We start from the raw sequence: 24816 nt of genomic DNA on the forward strand, positions 1-24816 counted from the left end.
GAAGATGGTGTGAAGGCCAGAACTATAACGGGGTTCAAAAAAAAACTAGATAAATTCATGGAGGACTGGTCCATCAATGGCTATTAGCCAGGATGGGCAGGGATGGTGCCCCTAGCCTCTGTTTTCCAGAAACTGGGATGGGGTGATAGGGGATGGATCACTTGATGACTACGTGTTCTATTCATTCCCTCTAGGTTACCTGGCTTTAACCACTGTCATAAGACAGGATACTGGGCTAGATGGATCTTTGGTCTGACCCAGTATGGCCATCTTTATGTTCTTATGACATTAAGCAACAATCCCAGTCCCAGTCAGGCTTGGTAATATGGGCTGTGTCCCCACAACTCTATCAAAACACCATCAATGGCATTATTTAAGTTTAAGTCTGCAAGGACCCCCCAAATCATCTACTTTGATCTGTATATCACAGGCCACCCACACCACTCAACACCACCACCTGCGCACTAAACCCAACAACTGAAATTAGACCAAAATATTACAGCCCATGAGAGACTATATGCTATTATGTGCCATAGGCAAAGAATAAGAGGGATTGGAGTGCACCATTGCATGAGGCCCCCTGCAATGACAGGGAAATGATTGAGATATACCCAGATAATCCTGGCAAGTCACCTGTACCCACTTGCTGCAAAGGAAAGCAAAAACAAAAACAACAACAAAAAAACCCAACCCCTCCACCCCCAAGGTCACTGCCAATCTGACCCGAGAGGGAAATTCCTTCCTGACCCCACGTAAGGCAATATGTGAGCGAGAACCAGCCAGGGAAGCACCAAGAGAAAGAATGCTCAGTGCCAACTCAGAGCCTTGTTCCTCCCTGTCCAATGTCCCTTCTCCAGCTATGGCCATCACATGCTTCAGAGGACGCACACACACATACACTCTCTCTCTCTCTCTCTTATCCTTCCTGCCCTCTGCAGGTGACCAGCTGAAATCATTAAGCAACAAACTGGAAGTGAGCCCCAGGGCTGTTGAGTCCTGCCCCCTACCAACACAGTTTCTGCTTCTGAGAGAACAGCCACCTACCAAGTTAGAACAATATTCAGGACATTTGATTTATAATACAAAGCAAAAATAAGAGTATTTCCTCCACTCTTATAACCCAAAACAGCTGAACCATTGTAGCCTAAATTTTCAAAATACATCCTCTCTTGGGGTGGGATGGAACCAAGAAAGGTTTCGTTCTAAGGGACTTTTTTGTTTGTAGAACTGAACACAGGAATTTATTATGAAAATTGCCTTCTCATAGCCTTAGCATTGTCCCGAGCTTAGTTTAATATGCATTTTTATTTATTCCTATTAACATAGACTGCATAAAAATAGTTTAGCTTGTCAAGGAGATGGGGGCGGACAAGGGGTAGGAGACTTTAAGGTCAGGACGAAGTTTATTTTAAGTATAAGCAAGTTGCATGATTCAGTATTTCCCTGGTACGTTTAGGCTTTGTCTATACCAAGGGCTTATCTCCATGTACAGTGATACAACTGCACCTGTGCAGTTGTGCTGATGTAGTGCTTTAGTGAAGAGACTCGTTTGCTGATGGGAGGGCTTCTCCTATCAGCATAGTTAATCCACCTCCCTGAGAGGCGGTAGCTGTGTTGGTGGGAGAAGGTGTCACATCGACATAGCGCTATCTGCACAGGGGGGTTAGGTCTGTATAACTATGTCACTCAGGAGGTGGATTTTTCACATCCTTGAACAACTTCATTATACTGATGTAGGTCTGCAGTGTAGATCTGGCCTAAGGAACTGCAACTGTATCTCACATGTTCAGCTGCAAATGCTAGCATACAATTGCTGTGCCTCACCTAGAGAATTTTAGAAGGTGATTATCAGGTACAGCTAAGTAACTCAGTCTGACATCACACCTTTAAATTCTACTCTAGACAAATCTTCATTGTGAAACCTGGAACAAGCCATATCAATGTATCAAACTTGCTAGAATTGTAGCAGAACCCAAACAATTTCAGTTGCAAACCCAGTTTTCATTTATACCTGCCACAGCCACCAGCCTCTGCTAAAGTCAAACTGTTTTTAATTTTAACTGCCTTATACTGTAAGCTATCAGGGTGACCCATGACCTTGCCATGATGGTGCATTAAAGTCAGTGCTCCTTCTGCAGCCAGTCAGACAACATTCTGAACAAGATGAGAATACTTCAGTACATTGGAAATCGCTGAATTAACTGGTTGATGAGTTGGTGATTACTTGTAGCATGTTTACTATTTCTAGGAAGGAAATATAAATTAAAATTACAGGATGCCCTGTTCTCATTTTGAAAGGAAGACTCAGTAAACACCTTATGATTCAAGGCCAAGTATTTCCGGTAGCTATATAATCATAGGATGAGATCACTGCAAAACACGACTGACTGCTCTGAGAAAGACAGCCCTGAGGTCTATAATGTTTCCATCTATCATACAGAAAAGAGCAGCTGAAACAAGTTGGCTGATCATCATCAGGGAGGTTGGTGTCCATTTAAAACCTAAACTACAGGAATAGAATCTATGCTCGACCCCTCTGCCCACAGATTGAAGAATAGAGAGATCCCTTTTAAAGAGACAGCTTTTAAAATCTGCTCACAGCACGTGGCTCACTTTTGGAGCCACTCCATCTGTGAATAAGAAAAATCATCCTTAGCTTTAAACATTACACAGAATTAGAATTCACTATGTTCTTTGAAGTGCTGTTCTCTCAGGGACTGCAGGCAGCGGTATAGGAAATACCAATGCCACTAGCACTTTTGGGGCCAGATGTCCAAAAGTAATCAGCACTCAGCAGCTTTTACTATTCTCAGAGAGAGTTAGTGGGTACAGAGCTCTTTTGAAAATTGGAGTATTGATTTGGTGCCTAAATGGGAGAAAAGCCCTTTTGAAAATCTGACCCATATAACACCTTTAACACATAGATCTTAATGCACTTCACAGATGGGGCAATAGAGGACAGAAAGGCGAGGTGACTTACCCTACTCTGCAGCTCAGTGGCAGAGCTGGGCCTAGCTCTGATCCCCATTCCCATGTCCTATCCACCAGGTCACATGAGCTGTCAATCTGAAATAGAACACACTAAGCATTGGCCATGGTGTCATTTGTTAGAAGGCAGCTCTGTGCAGGATTACAGAGGCCCACATTCAGAGAATCCTATGCCAGCCAAGACTCTCTTTCCTGTAGACTGCAGCAGAATATTTCAGTCCAGGGAGAGATATTATGTATTAGCTTTGATTCCAACTTACATAGATTCCATTGATTGAGTCTCAAAGTCTACAGGGACCATACAAGCAAAGTGAACCAATACGGAGACAGCAAAAAACACCTTTACCTGTCTGCTATACAATAGCAGATCCCTTAGACGAGGGAATATTTTCCCTGTTGGGACCTGCTGCTGGGAAAAAGCTGATCCTGTACAATTCCTTAACTGCCCTCTTTTTAGAGCAATAATATATTTAAATTAAAGACGTTAGAATGGCAGAGAATAGCCACCCACCTCTGCCTTTATCCAACCAGTCATAGGTCAAAGCCCACAATCATTCTCCCTTAGAAAGTGATTATCACATATCAGTAATGATAAGTTGCCTTCTGAGGTAATGTCCCATCTTTTCATATGCTGTGTATTTATACCTCAGTACTGTATTTTCCACTCCATGCATTTGATGAAGTAGGTTTTGAGCCCATGAAAGCTTATGCCCAAGTAAATTTGTTAGTCTCTAAGGTGCCACAAGGACTCCTCATTGTTTTTGTTGATACAGACTAACACGGCTACCAGTCTGAAACCTCTCCCCTAGGACACTCGCTTGGTGTCCTGCCCCACTGCTTTCTCTCCAACATGCCCTGGATAAAACCTTGTTGTTTCAGGAGGAAGCTATCTGCTTGTCTGTCCCAGCAGAACTGTCTGGGCCAACACATTATCTGCCCTTGTGCCTACAGTTATGGCTTTCCTGGTCTCCTCTTCCCCTTGTCAACCAGCTTCCTCTGCTATAGAATAAGCCATTCCTCAAGCATTTGTCTGGGCCACCACTGTTTATTTTCCCTCCTCCCAGTATTGTCCAGGAGTGATCTTTCCCCCAGACTCACCTGCCCCAGAGGAATCTCCTAATCACAAGCCTTTTCTTGTTAAAGTCTTAGCTGTTATCCTCCAGAATGGTTTGCTAAATCTTTGACTAGAACAAACATAACGAAGAGTACTTCACACAACACATAGTCAACCTGTGGAACTCATTGCCAGGGGATGTTGTGAAGGCTAAATGTATAACTGGGTTAAAAATGAATTAGACAAGTTCATGGAAGATAGATTGTCACGGAGTGTGGGGGAGTCCGGCCCTGCACCCCTCTTCCTGGGACCCACAGTGACTCTCGGCCAGCCAGTACAACAGAAGGTTTATTGGACAACAGGAACACAGGTTACAGCAGAGCTTGCAGGCACAGTCAGGACCCCTCCACCGAGTCCTTCTGGGCTTTCAGGGTGCTTGGATCCTAGCTAGGATACCCTGAATTCCACCCACACAGCCCCAAGCCCAAACTCAAACTGCTTCCCTCCTGCCACTCCCTTCCTTTGTCCCCTTCCCGGGCAAAGGTGTTGACCTTTCCCCTCCCTTACCTAGCTCAGGTTACAGGCTCTGGCATCGTCCATCTCCTAAAGTCCTCCCCTGCTCTCCCACTCCCCACACAGACAGTCCCTACTGCATCACATAGATCCATCAAGGGCTATTAGCCAAGATGATCTGGGATTGAACCCCATGCTCTGGGTATGCCTAAACCTCAAATTGCCAGAAGCTGGGAGTGGATGACAAACAGGGCCAGCTCTCGGTTTTTTGCTGCCCCAAACAAAAAGATTTTTGGCTGCCCCAGGGGGAGCGGAATCCCAGAGCCCCACATGGCAGAGCCCCGCCCCCTATGGCCCCGCTGGTGCTGCTGCTTCTGGCCACCCTGCTGCAGTCCCTGGGGAGCTTGGGCTGCTTCACCCAGCCCCAGCTGCAACGCTGGGGGGTGGCCACCCTGTGGCACCTGCAGGCGGCTCCGTGTGCCCCATAGGGTGGCCCCCAGCCCTTGTGTTCCCCCGCTTGGAGCCTGCCCGGCCCAGCCACAAGGTGCAGGCGCTGCTCCCCCTCGGTGCGAACCGCAGCAGCCCCAGGGCACCGCCGGCACACGACGTGCTGCTGCTGCCAGGGCTGGCTCTAGGCTTTTGCGGCTCAAAGCAAAAAAAAAAAAAAAAAAAAAAAAAAAAAAGTAGATGGCCAGAATGCTGCCCCTGAAAATGTGCCGCCCCAAGCACATGCTTGGTTTTCTGGTGCCTAGAGCCGGCCCTGATGACAGAGGATGGATCGCTGGAAATTACCCTGTTCTGTTTATTTCCTCTGAAACATCTCACACTAGCTGCTGTCAGAAAACAGGATATTGGCCTAGATGGCCCACTAGTCTAACATAGTGTGGTGTTTTTTATGTTCTTAGGGCTAGCCCATCACCACTGCAGACTTGGAGGGGCACTTTTTAAATCAATATTCTTGACATTTGAGCTACAGTTACTATCTTAAAACAAAAAATCTCTGTGTATAGTCTACTCTCATAAAACCCAAGTTGGAAAGCAGTGACTAACTCCCTCCTTTAAATCAAGCAGGCCTTTCATGGTGGTCACCTGAGGAAAGCTCACCTCCCAGGACTCAGTCAGATTTCCATATGAGCTAAGTGACAGCACATTGAAATATATTTCACAGTCAGAATTACAAATCCATTCCAAACTTCCCTGGTGTTTAAAAGGATTTTATACTGTATGAGAGAAGTTTATTCCTTTGCTCTAAGGACTGCACTTCTTCTATTGCTAAATAGAGGGTGTTAGTCTCCAGAGTTGTCAGGTCAGTACCTGACACCAACAGTAAATTCACACACATTGAGGGGAAAAACATTAAAGAACTTTACAGGTGAAAGTCCATAAAATGAAGGGAAGGAAACTATTGCACTCTATCGCTGGTCACTACAGTGCGGTTTACTGTTTAACCAATGTCCTTGCTCAGAAAAAATGTGGCAATTTGTTTCTTCCTCCCCTTCGCTTCCCTTTCCCCACCCCTCTCCCCAAAAGAAAGAGAAAGTTCAGGTAACTAGTGTGAACAGGAAAAAGTGGGGGTAACAGATGGAGCTGGTGAGAGAGTCTCTGAATGTTTGTGAATTATCTAGTGTTTTTATTGATCTAAACCTGACCCTTTTCATTAGTCAAAGGTCATTGACGGTCTTAAATATATTGAGTAGAAGGATGCAGCCATTCTCCAATTTATACAGATTTTCTGGTACCAGGATTGAGACAACTAGTGTTTGTTATAATTTAGAATGGTTCTGCTGAGAACTGTAGCCCCTACATTTGCCTTAACATTGTTACAGGAACTCTTCACTTAACATTGTAGTTATGTTCCTGAAAAATGCAACGTTAAGTGAAACGATGTTAAACAAATCCTATTTTCCCATAAGATTTAATGTAAATGCAGTCGGTTAGGTTCCAAGGAAATTTTTTTAGGGCAGACAAAAAGCATTATCTACTGTACTGTGCTGTACTGTACTGTGGTTGGAAAATGCCCCTGGCTTACCTCACACAGGCACTGATGCTAGGAAGCACCTTTGCAGCAGCAGCAGCAGCAGCTTCCCTGGAGAAGAACAGGCACTGACTTTGCCCAGGGATGCTCCAGACCCGCCTCTTCCTGTCCCTGCTCCACTCCAGGCCCACCTCTTCCCACCCCAGCCACATCCCAGAAAGTGCTAAGCGCCACCAAACAGCTGTTTGGTGGTGGGGGAAGCACTGGGAGGGAGGCAGAGAAGAGGAACTTGTATGATGTTCTCTTATAAAGTCGCTGCTCTTCCAGCCAAACAATGTTATAAGAGAGCATTGCACAACTTTAAATGAGCATGTTCCCTAATTGAGCAGCAATGTAACTTTGAAGCAACATTAAGCAGGAGGACATTAAGTGAGATGTTACTGTATAGTCCTGTGAGGAAAATCCTCAGGAGTTTAAATTTCTTCTTGGAAAACATCCTCTGCCCCACAACTTTTGCACTTGCTCAGCAAGGAATTAAGAAAAACAAAAAGCAATAGTGATTCTTCTGGGGAGTGCAAAACAGTAATGTTTTGTGCTCCCCAAGCTGGCTCTGCAGAAGGTGTAAAAAGCATGCTCTCTGGTACCACATATATTGACATCAGTTAATGATGCTGGTGCTCGAGCAAACATTTCTTGGCCTCAGAAATCACTTTTGAAGATGAAGTTGTTTTCCATGAAAACACTGGGAGTCAGCTGATCTTTGGCATCTGGGAAAGAATAATTTACATTTATATAGCGCTGGTCATCCTGAAAGTGGAACACTCCCTTTGCAAGCACGATAAACTGTATACTCTGCATGTGTGGGTTTGTGGCATAATGGCTGAAATAATATTTTACACTCTGTTTAGTACACCTTGAATTCAAGGATCTCCCAACACTTTACAAATAATAATAAAGTCTCACAACTGCCTGTGTGGTGGGTAAATATCATTCTCATTTTACAGACTGAGAAGTTGAGGCATGGACAAGTTCATGACTTGCCCACAAATACATAACTGTTACTCTGTAGTATAGCCAATAATAGAACCTAGAACACCTGACTCCCAGCCCCATGATCTAAACGCTACATAATGCTTCTCTGAACTGAACCTGCTGCAGGATTTAGACAGGCAGAATGTAATTACTCAGACTGGAATCTGGCCAAGACACCACAAATAACAATCCTTTGCCTGTGAGATTGCCACAGTCTTTAATGACTGCACATGATTAGGACCACAGGTGATCAATCAGTCTTACAGCTCATTAGACAAACAGCACCTCCTTAAATTCAGCAACCCATTGCACCATGCAATGGCATTTGGCTCAGCATTGACTCAAAGAGAAAAAAGCCACGGAGTCATCAACTGTAATTTCTGCAGCACTCTGGGTTTTCCCTGGAGATCCCCCATCTGGACATTGACCAGCTTATCCTGCAAGGTTGGATGAGATCAGAGCCCAGCTAGAATACCAAAAGGTGGTGACTGCTAAACTCAGGAGGAGAAAAGCTGTTTCCCAGAAAATTAGGAACATCTGGAATCAAGATGTAAAAACAAAACTGTGCCGTCCTTGAGGATGTATTCCTAGTCTGGAGTGATGAGCCATAGATGGCTGTTCACCAAAGAATCCCCTCCCCAAGGCCACATAATACAAGGCAGAAACTGCAGTGCAGGCTTACACCATGAGATGCACTGTTACAATCATTGTGGAGAGTAGGGGTTGCAAAGAAGACTTGTCCGTTGGTCTCTGCCTGGTTTACAGCCTTCCTTTTTCGCTTGCCAACTGGCAAATAAATAATCCTCTGGCATAGTTAGTCAGATTATAATTGGCCGGTTATTTCATCAGTCAGCAGTTCATCCTGTCACAGAGCCAGGGAAGGTGTAGACACCTGTCGGATTCCAGAAAATTGGAATTCGGGGCCTGGTTCAAAGCCCTTTAAAGTCTATGGAAAGACTTTAACTGACTGCAGTGGGAGCTATATCAGGCCCTTTATTGCTAGAGAGAAATGAAACAGACATGTTTCCCCTTTCAGCACATCCGTTATTCAAAAGTACTACAGTAACAGCTCCAAGCACTGCAGCCTGTAATAACTAAACTGAAGCATTAGGGGCTATTACTCCAGAACGCGGCAATCATTTTTTGTGCCAGGCATTAAGTATGTTCAAGTTCTTGGTAGTACCAGAGAGCATGTGAGCGATGTAAGTGAATAATACAGCATATTTATCCTTACCGCTGCCTGCAAAAGTAAGGACGATAGCATTCAGATAAGGGACCTAGATAACGTAGCAGGGAATGTCCATTTGATAACCTGACAGCAGGGAGTTAAGCCTCCAGAGGAGGTGCTGAGGAGGTTCAAATATAAGGGTTCTGGTCCTACACCTGACCCAACTTGCCCCCACTACTCCCATCTCCTTGGCCCATCCCCATAATTCCTCTCTCCCTGTAGCAACATCAGGAGCTGTCACCTGAATCGCTTGCCAGCTAGGGCTCCAAGTGGACAACCTCACAAGACCCTCCAGCTAGGTCCTCGACCCTGGGCTGACTTCAATGGGAGTTACTCCTATCCTGTGTGTTGCAAAGGCATGGAGTTCCTCGTGTTCCAAACCACCACTGCATCTGAGTAGGGAGACAACAGTCATCCTTAGCACTGGCAGAGTACTTTGTATCTTTAGCTGCAGTCTTCGATCCCTCATCCCTATGGGGGAGGATTTAAAAATCCTTATATTTTATACAGATTGGGAGGCCAAATGGCTGGTCCAAGATCACATAGGGCCTCATCTAAAGCTGTCTGCCTGCCATTGATTTCACTGGGTTTTGGATTCAGCCCCGGGTGCGAGGAGCACTCATGTATTCTTAGCTCCCAGGTCCATGCGCATACCCCTAAGCCAGGCTACCTGTCAGGTGAAACAAATGCAGACTGGAGACCACCGCCACCTCTTTGTTAGTGAATCATTTCCTCTCTCTCCTTTGCCTTCTTCTGCTTCAGCTCATAAGAAGCCACCTGGTGTCACCATGGACCAACCTGCCCTCTGCTGGCTTGAACAGTTTTAGGGGGTGAAATTGAAGGAAGGTGCTTCATAGATGACAATCCCAGTTATTAAGAGACTTGGGAAAAAGAGGCAGCTCTGATCATTGAGTGATGGATAGCTCCTTGTAGCCAAAGGGATGTTGAGGATAAAATTATATTGGAGCCAGGGAGATGACTGTGGGGGTCAGGTGTGACAGGGTAGGGATATGGTAGGGAGCAGGGTCAGAGGAGAGAGAGAAGAAAATAGAGGCAAAACCAGAAAAACTGAAGGAGGAAGGACTCATTAGCCTTGTACTGCAAAGTTTCAGCATGGAATAATGGCACAAGGCTACCCTTTGTTTTAGTCTCCAACTGAGTTCTTGCCATCTGTCTCTTTGCTGCTTTTCCCCTGAGCCCTGTGGCCCTAACTGGCTACATAGTGGCTACAAAATCCTCTAGACCAGCAGCACCAGAACTCTTGTGCATCTCTGTGTGGGGACTGGAGGGTAGCATGATGAATGAAGAGGGTCATGTGATTTGATCCATATAGAAAGCAAATGTTTGGCTCCCCCATCCCTCTTATGCCTCCCATGCAGCCACATTTCCAAAAGTGGATACTGGTTTGGGGTGACTCAGGCTCTGGGTGCCCAACTTAATGTCCACTTGGGCCTGACTTTCAGAAGTTTACAGCACCTGCAGCTTCCATGCATTGAAATCAGAGCTATGGAGGCCCAGCTTGTCTGAAAATCAAGCCCCAAACTTTCAAGCTAGGCACCCAAAATCAGTGGCTATTTTTGAAAATGTTGGCCTTATTTCACAGACAAGCTCAGCTGCCTCTTCAGCGTCTGACGCAGGAGCATGCAACCGAAAACAAAATGCATGTTCCAAGCCTATTTGAGTTGCATCCTCCACAATAGCTCCCATCAACAGAGCATCTGCCTCCTCCTATCAAAATGTCCAGCAATCCCACTCATGCCTGCCCGCTCACAGGCCTGTTGCATTTTGGTTGAGTTCCTGAGCTAGTGTTTTGTTTGTAAATGAGCATGGGGGAGATGGCAGCATTATGGAAGTAACTGTTATTTCTCCATCTAGGTCGCCTCCAGCCATCAATGTATACGGTGAGGAGATAATGATCCAGTATATTAAGTGTGGGTTATTATTATTATTATTTATTTATTGGCAGCTCTGAAAGACCTTAATTAGGGGAGAAATCTTGGCTAGGATTTCCCTCTATAAACCCTATTGTACTAAACATTATACCAACAATGACCGTAAAGTTTGTTCCTGCTCCAGAGAGATCAAAATCTAATACTGACTCTTCACGAGGTGAAGCAAACATAAGATTAATTTTAATTTTTAATGTTTAAATGGAAACCACCCAGTTTCCTTGCAAATAATATTAATAGGTATCCTAAAGCATTGTGCTTCCTCTCTGCAGAGAGCTGCTGCCCAGGTATTCCTGAGCACCCACAGCCCTCCTTTAAGTAGCAAAAAATGTTTGAATGCCTGGAAATTACAAAGGGAAAAGAATTCTTCCCAAAAAGCCACAGCAAGGGAAGGAGTCTTTTGCAAAAGCAGAGCCCTCTCTCAGCATTTCAGTGTTATTTATGATCACTGGAGAGCTCATGTACTAAATAGATAACAAATAAAGATAATCTAATCCATCCATTAGGGAAACTAAGATTAAATGATCTCTTTGAGGGCTATTTTCTCAAGGAGCCTCGTTAGCGCAGTAGGTAGCGCGTCAGTCTCATAATCTGAAGGTCGTGAGTTCGATCCTCACACGGGGCAGGCTCAGTTCTTTTTTTTATCCCCAGGGCTGTTATATTTGTTATGTAGCTAGTACGAGCAAGGCTGCTCCTCCTTATCTGCAGGCAGCGGCAGAGGAGAGGCGATGTCAAAAGTTTTTGTGCTGCCGGGAGGAAAGACACGAGACCAGCAATGCAGCGGCCCTAACTCCCTGCTTTCCAAGCAGCAAACAGGCCTGCAGAGACTGTTGCAAAAGGCGGGTGTGAAAACCAGTGCAGGGGGATCCCCCTTTTCCGCACCCCTGAGCACCCTAATTATAAATCAGGGGAGGAGGCAGACAGCTCCCAGCCCCGCAAAGCTGGTGCACAGGGCCAGCTGCTGGCTTGCAGGGTGAGCTGCTAAAATGGGGAGAAGATATCAGCCAGTGTGCAGAGCAGTCTCTGGCCCCAGTGTGGCTGGCCCGCTGGGGCAACACAGAAGTTCCCCTCAGTTCTGCTGCCGGGGGGCAGTGCAGAGTCAGCAGGCGTGTTTGGCTCCCTGCCCTGGAGGAGGCAGGGGGAAGCTCCACAGGCATAGCCCCCAGCCTGTCCTCGCTGAGGGCCATGCCATGCACTTCCTTGGGGCTGCAGGGCTTATTGCTCAGGGCCTGGGCTTCTCTTTGGGATCAGATGTGGCAAGGAACCTTCCAAACAGAAGCCGGTGGGCTTTCCTGTGACCCTCAGTGAGGGGCCCAGATCCATAACCCCGGGGGGGGGGGCCGGGCTGTTATAGACCCCGGGGGGAGGGGCCGGGTCCGTGTAACCCCTGGGGCGGCTGTTATAGACCCCGGGGGGAGGGGCCGGGTCCGTGTAACCCCTGGGGCGGCTGTTACAGACCCCGGGGGGAGGGGCCGGGTCCGTGTAACCCCTGGGGCGGCTGTTATAGACCCCGGGGGGGGGCCGGGTCCGTGTAACCCCTGGGGCGGCTGTTATAGACCCCGGGGGGGGCCGGGTCCGTGTAACCCCTGGGGCGGCTGTTACAGACCCCGGGGGGAGGGGCCGGGTCCGTGTAACCCCTGGGGCGGCTGTTATAGACCCCGGGGGGAGGGGCCGGGTCCGTGTAACCCCTGGGGCGGCTGTTATAGACCCCGGGGGGAGGGCCGGGTCCGTGTAACCCCTGGGGCGGCAGTTATAGAGCCCGGGGGGAGGGGCCGGGTCCGTGTAACCCCTGGGGCGGCTGTTACAGACCCCGGGGGGGGGAGGGGCGGGGTCCGTGTAACCTCTGGGGCGGCTGTTACAGACCCCGGGGGGAGGGGCCGGGTCCGTGTAACCCCTGGGGCGGCAGTTATAGAGCCCGGGGGGAGGGGCCGGGTCCGTGTAACCCCTGGGGCGGCAGTTACAGACCCCGGGGGGAGGGGCCGGGTCCGTGTAACCCCTGGGGCGGCTGTTATAGACCCCGGGGGGAGGGGCCGGGTCCGTGTAACCCCTGGGGCGGCAGTTATAGAGCCCGGGGGGAGGGGCCGGGTCCGTGTAACCCCTGGGGCGGCTGTTACAGACCCCGGGGGGGAGGGGCGGGGTCCGTGTAACCCCTGGGGCGGCAGTTACAGACCCCGGGGGGAGGGGCCGGGTCCGTGTAACCCCTGGGGCGGCTGTTACAGACCCCGGGGGGGAGGGGCGGGGTCCGTGTAACCCCTGGGGCGGCTGTTATAGACCCCGGGGGAGGGGCCGGGTCCGGGTAACCCCTGGGGCGGCTGTTATAGACCCCGGGGGGAGGGCCGGGTCCGTGTAACCCCTGGGGCGGCTGTTACAGACCCCGGGGGGGAGGGGCGGGGTCCGTGTAACCCCTGGGGCGGCAGTTACAGACCCCGGGGGGGAGGGGCCGGGTCCGTGTAACCCCTGGGGCGGCTGTTATAGACCCCGGGGGGGAGGGGCCGGGTCCGTGTAACCCCTGGGGCGGCAGTTATAGAGCCCGGGGGGGAGGGGCGGGGTCCGTGTAACCCCTGGGGCGGCTGTTATAGACCCCGGGGGAGGGGCCCGGTCCGGGTAACCTCTGGGGCGGCTGTTATAGACCCCGGGGGGGAGGGGCCGGGTCTGTGCAATGGGGACTTAGTGTGAACAAGGCGGTAACACAGCCCCCAGGGGGCGTGGTGTGCCCCTCGCTGGGCGCAGTCGCTAGTTGTGGGCGGGGTCAATGTGACGGCAGGGTTGGAGACGGTTAGTACGTATGCCAAAAGTGACAGCGGGCGTGGTTACGTCTGTAAGGGGCGTGTCGCCGTCTGCGGCGCGCCGGGGTCATTGCCCGAGCGCGGGCGATGATTGGCCAAGCCCGGCGGTGGGCGGGTCCTGCGCCTGCGGGCCGCCGCCGTCAGCCGCCCTCCGCCAGTCGCCGGCCGGCCATGGCGGTGTGCGCGCGGCTGTGCGGGGTGGGGCCGGCGCGGGGCTGCCGGCGGCGCGGGGCGCAGCGGGAGCAGCGGCAGGAGGGCCCGGCCGACAGCGAGCCCGACACGGATTCCGAGGAGGAGCGGATCGAGGGAGCCCGGCTGGGACAAGGGGAGGCTCCGGCCCCCGGCCCGGCCGCCCGGGCCCCGCTCTCCCTGCTGGAGCTGCCCCCCGAGCTCCTGGTGCAGATCTTCGGCTCCCTGCCCGGCACTGACCTGCCCAGCCTGGCCCGGGTCTGCAGCACCTTCCGCCGCATCCTCCGCACCGACACCATCTGGCGGCGGCGCTGCCGGGAAGGTACCGCTGGGATGAGGGGTCCCCGTGGGGGCACTAGACGTGGGGATGTTGGATCTCCCGATGGACCAGGCCCGGGCACGGGGCACTGGGGACGAGGGGTCCCCATGGGGGCACTAGACGTGGGGATGTGGGATCTCTAGTGGGGCCAGGCCCGGGGAGGTGGCACTGGGGACGAGGGGTCCCCATGGGGGCACTAGACGTGGGGGTGTGGGATCTCTAGTGGGGCCAGGCCCGGGGAGGTGGCACTGGGGACGAGGGGTCCCCATGGGGGCACTAGACGTGGGGGTGTGGGATCTCTAGTGGGGCCAGGCCCGGGGAGGTGGCACTGGGGACAAAGGGTCCCCATGGGGGCACTAGACGTGGGGATGTGGGATCTCTAGGGCCAGGCCCGGGCACGGGGCGCTGGGGACGAGGGGTCCCCATGGGGGCACTAGACGTGGGGGTGTGGGATCTCTAGTGGGGCCAGGCCCGGGGAGGTGGCACTGGGGACGAGGTGTCCCCATGGGTACACTGCACAGGGCTGACTCTGCAGGTGTGAGGCTCTGGAAAGGCCCACTGGGACAGAAGCATGGGGGAAAGTAGCCTCTGGGAGTGGAGAGCTGAGAAGGGTAGTGGGCTGTGGGTAAAGTAGGGGCATCCTGGGATGAAGTGTGTGTGTGAGGGGTGTTGACACGAGCTGCTGGGATTGGGCTGGGTTGGTTGTCAGCCCTGTAGCAAGGGGAATGGTACCGGCTTCTGGTTGGTGCTGGTGAGTGGGTCACAGCCTGGTTGACAGTCCTCCCGTCTTCCTAGGGCATCTCTGTACCACTTCCCCTGTAGAGACACCCTGCTGCATATTTAGTGACATGTCCATCTTCAGAGCCGCAGTCCTTTCTTACCAAAATGTAATGCATGCTTTTTACTCCTTACCCTTTGCTTTGCAGGCACCTCACTGCATGTCCCTTGTCTGCTAACCCAGCTGCCCTGACACCCTCCAAGTTGCTTAACTTGCTTCTGCTTCTCCCAGCATGGTACTCATCACATCTCTTGCTGTGTGGTGCATTTGTGGCCAGCTATGATGTCATACATATAAACATTTTGGACCTGCCAGCAAGCGCATCTTGTTGGAGTGTCTGAGCACACTAGGCAGCTGCACTCTGTGCCATCAAACAGAAGGCAGTGCTCAGATGCATTAATGATAGGGGATGGATGGTTCCTTATTTGCACTTGAGGGCAGCTTAGGGTGCTTGTCAGAACTGATGAGAACCCTAGATCGCATAAAGCACTGAAGAGTGTTCCCAAGAAGTTGCAGGCTGTTTTCTCAGCCTAGCATGATCCTTCTTGTCCAAGGATATCGTTCTGGGGAGGAGAAGGTAAATTTCACACACAAATTGCTTCTAGGTCATAAAGATTTGGTTTTTGTGGGTTGTGGCCTTGACAAAGGCATCTAGTCTGACCTGCACAATGCAGGCCACAGAATCTCACCCACCCACTCCTGTATCAAACCTGTGTCTGAGCCATTGAAGTCCTCAAATCATGGTTTAAAGACTTCAGGGTGCAGAGAATCTTCCAGCAAGTGACCCATGCCCCACGCTGCAGAGGAAGGCAAAAAACCCTTGGGGCTTCTGCCAGTCTGCCCTGGAGGAAAATTCCTTCCCGACCCCAAATATGGCAATCAGCTAAACCCTGAGCATGTGGGCAAGACTCACCAGCCAGACACTCAGGAAATAATTCTCTGTAGTAACTCAGATCCCACCCTATCTAACTTCCCATCACAAGCCATTTGGGCATATTTACCGCTAGTAGTCAAAGATGAATTAATTGCCAAAATTAGGCTATCCGATTATACCATTCCCTCCCTAAACTTATCAAGTTTATTCTTGAAGCCAGATATACATTTTGCCCCCACTACTCCCCTTGGAAGGCTGTTCCAGAACTTCACTCCTCTAATGGTTAGAATCCTTTGTCCAATCTCAAGTCTAAACTTCTTGATGGCCAGTTTATATGCATTTGTTCATGTGTCCACATTGGTACTGAGCTTAAATAATTCCTCTCCCTTCCTGGTATTTATCTTTCTGATATATTTATAGAGAGCAATCATATTTCCCCTAAGCCTTCTTTTGGTTAGGCTAAACAAGCCAAGCTCTTTGAGTCTCCTTTCATAAGACGGCTTTTCCATTCCTCGGATGATCCTAGTAGCTCTTCTCTGAACCTGTTCCAGTTTGAATTCACCCTTATAATACAAAGAGACACTCAATAATATTAAAAGAAACCAAATTTAAAACTGATACAAGGAAGTATATCTCTTTAGACAACTCATAAATGACTTCTGAATCTCATTGTCACTATGTATCATTGAGACTAAGAACTTGGTCTCATTTTCCTTTGAATACTACTGTGTATGACAAGAGCATCCACAGTTGCATTAGATAGGATTGAAAACTTTTGTATATAACAACCCCTCCCTTCAGGGCATAAACCAAACGGTATCTAGCAAGGTGTAGAAAGAAACTACTTCTACTGACACATTACGTAACTCTCCATTACATTTCCTTGTTTTCTCTTAAGCGTCTGATTCCGGCCACTGTCAGAGATAGGATGCTGAATTAGATCAACCCGATGTCTGATCCACTGGAGCACTTCCTATACCAAAACTGTAATCTTGAATTTTCAGACTGCACAAGTATAAAATCTCATTGATAACTTTGTGTTAGGGTAATTACTTCACCATCTCTTGGTCTCTTAGTAGTACCATTGCATATATTCAAATAATGCTCTCTTTGTATATGAGAATATACATTCAAATAAATACATGCTCTGGGTTTAATTGAATTCCTGATCATAGGAATAAATCAGCTGCTTGGAAATGTGTGGAGTTCCATGTAGTGTTGTAGCCATGTCAGACTCATGTTCATATATGTGTATATTTGGAGCTCTGTCCTCATACGTTGTCTCCATGTAGTAGTGAGTATAAGGTTGCATGACTTTCAAACCTCTATAAGGGAAGACAGAGTCCTGGGTAGGTGTGATTATATAAAAATAAGCATCAGTTTGGGCTGAGAGCTAGCATATGACAATTTAGGCAGAAAAGTGTAATTTTTGTGAAATTATAAGGGCCTAGTAATAGAGCAAAGGGGTGAATTTAATTCAGTAACATGCTCCTATTCCCAACAATAACATATTAACTCTGAGCGCATCACAGACCTGTACTTCCTGATGTCAGTTGTGCAAGTCTGCCTTCTTGGTTGCTTGTGTAGTTATCCACTTGTGCATGCACAAATGGCCAGTTAAACAAGGGACAGATGGTTGTGCAAGTGCTTTAAACACTTTCTCTGCTAAAAGAACAGGAGTACTTGTGGCACCTTAGAGACTAACACATTTATTTGAGCATAAGCTTTCTGTATTTTATTGTATTTTCCATTACATCCATCCAATGAAGTAGGCAGTAGCCCACGAAAGCTTATACTTAAATAAATTTGTTCGTCTCTAAGGTGCCACAAGTACTCTTGTTTTTTTGAGGATACAGAGTAACACGGCTGCTACTCTGAAACCTTTCTCTGCTAAGAGTGCAGTGCTACATAATTGTCTAGTTTTACCCTTGATTTTTGTGCATACCTGCTTTTGTCATGAGATCACTGCTGTGGATCAAGGGTTATAAACGGCCCGAACTTTGTAGCCATAGATTATAATTAAAATTGTAAATCAGCCCATTCAACCAAATGAGTGTTGACACCTTGGTTTAGTGTGACTTGCTGGCAGACTCAATTTTATTGCATTCCCTGGAGCAGTATTTTCGGTAGGGGGGATCCCCCCTTCAGGCTACAAGCAGTTGCTTTTGGCTGTGGCTTTGAAACTGGAGAATGATGTGGGGAAACTTTCGCTAGTTACACAACGTTTGTAGCCAGATACTTTTGGGATTATGCCCTTTTATCATTGTGACTGTTTGGGATAAACTGTTTTTCTGACCTGCTTGTTTGGCAAGAGGAGTGTTGCAATCACTTTCCTGCACACTCTGGCTTTTGACTTGACTTGCCTTGATTAACCCATGACCATGTATGCTTGTAGTTTAAGTGGTCACCAGTTTTATACTGAAATAACACACCACATCAGGGCACCTGTCTAGGAAATTTCACTGATGGTTCGTAGTAACCAGATCTAGAATTCACAAATTTAAAATACCTTAATGTTTTGTTTTTGTTTAAATGGGGTTGGGGAGAAAATATAAGTTGTTAAATAGTCATCATGGGGCAGGCTTTGTGTTACATTTAACACCTATAGATTAGTCTCTTGTAGATCTCAGAACACTTTACAATGGTGGGCATCTGTTCTACAGATGTGGACGCTGAGTCACATGGAGGGGAAGAGCTGGGGAGTGATCTAGAGCTGTGAATAGAAGCCAGGTCTCCCCATTCCCAATGCAAATGTTGGGCTGCTAATGTTGTGCTTATGTAGGCATAGAATTAAAAGACTTAGTTGCCAGTAACAGTTAGCCTTAGTGTGGCATAAAAGTGGAGAATGAACTTTGGTGTCCTTGGTTCTTTAGGTTCACAAATATGTTTTTTTGTGTAAAGACATTACCTTACCTGCTCCAGTGTCTGTTCCCTTGCTGTCTACTAAAGATTTGCTTGAAAAGCACTTCCAGAGTCTTCATGACTTTTCAGGAGGGTAGTGGCAATACCTGCTGCAATTCCAATTCTTTACTGTAGGAAGAAATTAGTTGTTGTGGAGAGGGTAGCGAACATAAGGTGCAGAAAGGAATATAATTGTGGGGGAGGAGAAGTGCAAACAGAAAATTGCAGAATAAAATATGCCATGATTATTAGAGAAGAGAAGGTAGAGTGAAACCAGGAAGGGAATAGAGCATTATATAAAAGCAAAAGATACAGTACACTGCACTTACAAATGTGCAACTAGGAAGCTGACAGTCTTACGCTTAAGTGCAGGCCATAATAAACAGTGTACTGTTTAATACTTTAAATTCCACAGGGCATGGCAACGCTGGTATATTTATCACGTGTTAAGTAAATCTTCCGAGTCCTGCCTGTTAACCTAAGAGAACAACCTTCCTAGCTAGTAGAATGAGAATTTCATAACCAAGTTCTATCTTTCCTTTTGAGTAGGATTATGAGCAACCACTCTCACTGTGGTTGTGAATTTTCATCCATATTAACGAGTTAGAACATTTTCAATATTTAATTTCCTTGGTGAACTGACACATTGAGAATTTCCCTTAAAAGAGCCTTAATTGCAGTGAAGCAGGATTTACTGGAAACCTCTCATTTGATTGTCAGGGAAAGCAAAACAATATATTTTTTTCCCTGAAGCTGAATTGCTGCATTACATAGCTCTTAACCTCCCCTATATCCTTTCCAGCATCAAGAATGAATAGTGCTGTCCATGCACTGGTGAGCTTTCTTGCCTTTAATAATAGTTGGGATTTGGATGTGGGAGTGGTAGGGGAGTTCAGTCTTTACCATCTATAATTTTGTACCTTTCACCACCATGACAGCCCTTCAAGAAAAAACTGAAGTGTTCTACCCATCCACAGTTAAGCAAAGCCAGTATGGGCTTTTGGTTGTAGTTTAGATCACTGAGTAGACGAGGATTATGACTTGTAGGAATTTCACCAGCTAAAATTACATTCTTGCTAGCAAACAAGACGAGATTATTGCAGGACTTGCATGGCTAATGTCAGATGGCAATGAAAATCGCACTAGAATTGTTTTTAGGAATTTGCTAATGTTTGAGAATATGCTGACTCTTTTGGGAAAGATCCAATGAACCCAAACTGTGAAACTTGTAAAATACACCAGACCTAGTGATAGTTCTGCTTTTAGGTAGTCTCTCTGTCTCAGACTAGTTGACAAGGCCACTTGTTGGATCTTTGTTCCATTGGATGATTTTTTCCAATTTACCTCGTGATTTCTTTGTATGACAATCTGTGTTTCCACGAATTCAGACTGGATTGGCACCTCTTAGATACTATAATGACGAGCATTTGAGAATTTTGGGGCATCAGGAGCAGGTGACCTGGAGGAAGAGGGAATGTTATCCCACAAACATCCTGACTAATAAAGAACAAAACAGAAAAATGACATTTGGGCAGAATTGTCTTGATGATTTGGGGAACCTATGTAGAACTTAGGCATTCTGATAGATTCTATGAAGTTATTACTGGGGCTCACGGAAAGGGTGAGTTTAAGCTACAGAGATGGTCTGAGGGGTCAGCACTGGTTCTGAGGGCTGGACAGGGGGCCATGTGATTACAGTTGTTGGGGGGAGGGTGCCAAAGAGAAGATCTGCACCTTAAGAGTGCACCTAGAGACCTTAAGACAGTGGCAGTACCTGGACTCTGTTCAGACTGTAGGGGCTTAAAACACCTGCAGGGTTCGGAGGTGGCATCCCCACGTAGCAGTCTGGTAAGTGGCCAAAAGTGGCACTCAGCTGGACCTGTGACATCCTTTCGTGTTTTTTTTCCAATGCAGTCTCTGACTTCAGATTGCAGTATCCAGTTTAATCCAGCTGCATTGCTTGCTGCAGTAAGTGTGCAGCCTGACGTTAGCAGGCCCCTTGTTGGCTTTGTAGGCTGGTGAAGTTCTTTAGCATAAGAACCAGCTGTTCTCCAAACTACAGGCTGTGACAACATTGCTTCTCGCCTATCCTGAAGACCTGTAATTTCCTGAATCGCAGATCAGCTGCAAAAGCCTATTGCTTTTAACATGTCCCTGATATTATTTTTATCAAACAAGACACAGGCTAGCATTAAAAGCGGTATAATGTCTGATCGGCTGGCGGGAGGGATGTTGGATCATTTGTGGGGTGGGTCCAAATTTCCAGCTTTGATTTCACAAATCTGCAGAATTGCTGCATACGCTCGGTTGGCTCTAGCCCAGCAGTAAATAGCTTGTTTTGTGCTAGGCTGGAAGTGTATTCCTGGAGGCTTTGCTGTCTGCTCACTAGCTAATTGTACTCCCTCTCATCTCATATCCTAAACAACTAGGGCTTCATCCTGCTCTTGCTCATGTCTGTGGCAAGCTTCCCCTCACATCAATAGAAGTTTTTAGGGAGGGGAAGCTGTGTTTTCCCACTTGTTACCTTTCTGTCTTTATTCAACTCACTTCTCATAGCAAGAGACTGTTCACATTCATTCCTGCTGTATGTCAACCTTACAAAACACATGTGGTCTTGTGTGTGCTCCGTCAAGCTACATTGCATACCCAAGTAAAACATGTATGTACATAGAGCATATGTATAGTAAGAACATAACTGAGTTGAGCCAAGCAGATGTCTGCTTTCTCTCATTTGGCCTATAATTGAAATCAGAGTACAGAGCAAGTTATTAGGAATAGATATCGGTAACAGGCAGCAATAGTTAATCATAAATTCAAGGAAGCTTGATCGACACGGTTCCTTGTGTGAGGGTGGGTTTCAGATCAGATGGCTTCCCTGGGGTTCTTTAGGGACATGCTTGGTATCAGATATCTAGCAGGTGCGGGGAGCTATCAGGTGGTTTAATCTTCTGCTAAAGGAATCTGGTGTCTGATTTTTAGCAGATGCATTTGAGATTTTTCGGAGTGTGGATTTTCCCTTCTGAGGACTATAAGGGTCTCTGCAACTGATTTGCTTTTGGCACTAAACTCTATTTTTGTTGCTGTTTGATACATTTTTCCCTTTCCCTTGGTGTTACAGGATTTCTTCCATTGAATTGTTTGTTAGTAGTTGTCTGCTATATTTTTAGGAATTCAGGTTTAATGCCTTCAGAACCTGCACTGAAGTCTCTCATTTCCGGCTTTAAAGTTACTTTTAAAATTTTGAAAAGACTTTTATGATCCCTGCATCACTAACAGAATGTATTGAAAACAAAACAGTCAAAGGCATCTGCAAAGAATGGGCCAATTTCAGTCTGATTTGTTTGCAAGTGTATTTGTACATGCAGACACGTTACATTCTCTTAACAGTTTGGGGCTATGAACATACTTATTCTTTTAAAATAATCTTAGCTGTAGATCTTTCAGGACTCTGAAATGTGGCCATTTTCCGCGAGTCTTAATAAACACTTTTGCTTGTTGGACAAATTAGTGGGAGTAAATAACTCCTAGTTGCAATGATAGTTAGCTCTACTAACAAAGATTCCAAGTTTGGATGGGTCATTTTCCCCACTTCATGCCACCCCCTATTCTATATGCAAGTGTCTGTAATTTATCAGCAAGGAGTTGTCATAATATATTGCAAGCAGCCATCACGGTAAAATGTACTAGGGAATCTGAAAATCTAGTCTGGAAAGAAATACCATCCAACTTTCCTCTAGTGCTTCTGGAGAACAGCAACAAGAATATTTGCTAACAAATACAGCAATTTGCAAGATTGTTCTTTAAATAAAATACATTAGATTGAATTTAAAGCTGCCTAAATTCTTGCTGCAGTTGTAGGTATCCTGGAGCTCTGTGGACAAGCAAAAACCTTTTCACACAATCACTCATTTTATTACCTCTTAACCCCTTTCTGCCTGTCACTACAGAGTATGGTGTCTGTGAGAACTTACGGAAACTGGAGATCACTGGAGTGTCCTGTCGAGATGTCTATGCCAAACGTAAGTGATGAAGTTAGTGCAGGTCTGTATGCTCCTGTTCTTGTTTAGTTCCATTTTTAAAAGTGAATTTGCACTGAATCTTTATCCTGGGCATTTGAAACACAGACTCTGTATTTCATGGCAGAGATTTCATCTCTAAAGCTATAACGAGTTTGACTACCATAGCCTTCTAATGCCAGACAGATATCAAGAATCGCAGTTGCCTCTCAATACCCTTTGATTGGAAGAAACCACAGAGTCTGAGGGTTTCTGGAAATAGCTATTAGTTTGTGGCTAGCAACTGGTAACCGCTCACCCAAATCTGAGGACAGTTTTTAATCTGTCAGTAGGATTTAAAAAATACCTTCAACTGTTTGGCTCCCAATCACCAGCTAGGTCCGGTTCAGGGAGAAGTTTATTTAAAATAACTCTGCTCACATATACAGAATGTTTTTCTGACCCCAAAGGGTCAGCCATGTTACCAGGTCAGTATAGGTTTGGATCTTACCCAAAATACCACTCTGCCAGCCAGTTCTTTAGTGTCTAAAACTAAAGGTTTATTATAAAGAAAAAAGAGAGATGTTAAATGGCGAAACAGTCACATACGTCCAAAGACTTCAAAGTCCATATATCAGGTTCCTACCAGTATTGGTGACTTTGCTGGCTTGCAAGTCCCTCTGGAACACATCCACAGCTTGGATGGGTCATTCAGTCCTTTGTTCGGAGCTTCAGTTTGTAGCAAAGTTCCTCCAGAGGTAAGAAACACAATTGAAGACATGGAGAAGATGCAGCTGCCCTTTATAGTTGTTTGCTATGTGGCCTGTGCTTTCTTTGTTTCGAACACAAGCTGCCCAGCACATGTCTTAAAACCCTTAGAGTTCTGTCCATAGGCATGTCCCTGTGTGCCTTGCTGAGTCATAAGGTGTGTCTGCCTTCTCTCAATAGGTCAGTGGTGTGGCTGATGGTCCTTAATGGGCCATCAAGCAGGCTAGGCAGTGCTGATGCCAAAATGACGGGGGGTGTCACCCAAAGTGTAGCACAAATCTGAAATACAGACAGACTTAGTTATCTAATAACTCATAATACAAACACATAAATGAAATGATCATATCTGACCAATTATAACATTTTTGCAGATACCTTACATGGCCTAACGCATTAATCTTTTACAATATTGATATTCATAATATCCTTAAGTGTCCCCCAGATTCCATATAGCATCACAACTCATTTCCAGAACACATTTCCAAATAAGCAGCCACAGCCCATGCGTTATGATGAATGTTGCCACTTGCACGTGAGTGCTTTACAAACACAAACTCCTTGGTCAGCACAAGCCCCCTGGGAGGTAATGAGTTTCATCCCCATTTTACAGGGGGTGGGGGAGAACAGGCAAATTAGGGACTTGACCCTGAACTTGCATTTGAATATAGGAGTCCCCTGCTTATCCAGATCAAGCTGCCTCTCATGCTAAGGGGTCAGAGGCTACATTGGCTGTTTATCGCAGGAGCTGATTCAGCCGCAGGTACCAGCTGAGAGAGCTTTGCAACAACCCCAGCAGCAGCCTGGATGACACAAGCCCCGCAGTAGTGAATTGATGTGTCCTTGCCACCAAAATCAAGAGACCCAGGTGTTTCATGGTCCCAAAGGCTGATGCTGAATTGATCTAGCAGGTGATGGAACAACCCAGGATCTTTAAGAAATCAGCAATGACAAACCATTGGCTCCAGTAGCTGGTCTGCGATTCCATGGCCCTTTACAAGAAGCAGAACTCAGCTTGTTAAAAATGAGAGTATTTGTCTTTGTAGGTCACCAGAGTGAGTGTCCTGAGTGTGCTTTGCTGGCCCCAGGATGTCTGGCTCCTTTCAAATGGACTTTGTGCTTTACTTTACTGTCAGAGGCAGTGGTGGCCTGGTGTATTGAACCTCGTGTTGGGAGCCAGGAATCCTGAATTCTGATCCCAGCTCTGAGACCATTGCTGTGTGGCCTTGACCCAAGTAACTTCACCTTCCCATGCCTTAGTTTCCCTCTCTGTAAAATGGGAATGGTACCACTTACTTCCCTGGGAGACCATGCAGGGAACTCGAGTGTATGCAATGCTTTGAAAATGTCTAAGGAAACCTCAGTCACTTCAGACCCTTTTTTGCTGTGCAGTATGACTTTCATTGTAGAATGGTGGTATAGTTACAAATTATCTATTAATTATGTACCTGATATGGTCCTGGTTTTGCA

General features: G+C 47.0%; 1 protein-coding gene and 1 non-coding gene across 7 annotated transcripts in view; both read left to right on the forward strand.

Moving 5' to 3' along the window:
- The first annotated feature begins 11291 nt into the window (after positions 1 to 11291).
- On the forward strand, positions 11292 to 11364 carry TRNAM-CAU (transfer RNA methionine (anticodon CAU)). The gene has a single exon. It is a non-coding gene; the product is annotated as a tRNA-Met (tRNA).
- Positions 11365 to 11366: 2 nt separating this feature from the next.
- The window catches only part of FBXO31 (F-box protein 31), a 41208-nt gene continuing 27758 nt past the window's right edge, over positions 11367 to 24816 (forward strand). For 2 of the 6 annotated variants that reach the window (XM_050923348.1, XM_050923349.1), the window contains exons 1-2: positions 11367 to 11582; positions 22534 to 22605. In XM_050923348.1, coding sequence (XP_050779305.1) covers positions 11468 to 11582; positions 22534 to 22605 — 187 coding nt within the window. In that variant the 5' untranslated portion in view covers positions 11367 to 11467. Of the gene's footprint in view, positions 11583 to 13696; positions 14037 to 22533; positions 22606 to 24816 lie in introns of those variants that run through there. The other 4 variants (XM_050923346.1, XM_050923347.1, XM_050923350.1 and 1 more) reach the window with 3 other exon arrangements.

Source organism: Gopherus flavomarginatus, chromosome 14, assembly GCF_025201925.1.
Source record: "Gopherus flavomarginatus isolate rGopFla2 chromosome 14, rGopFla2.mat.asm, whole genome shotgun sequence".
NCBI lineage: Eukaryota > Metazoa > Chordata > Testudines > Testudinidae > Gopherus > Gopherus flavomarginatus.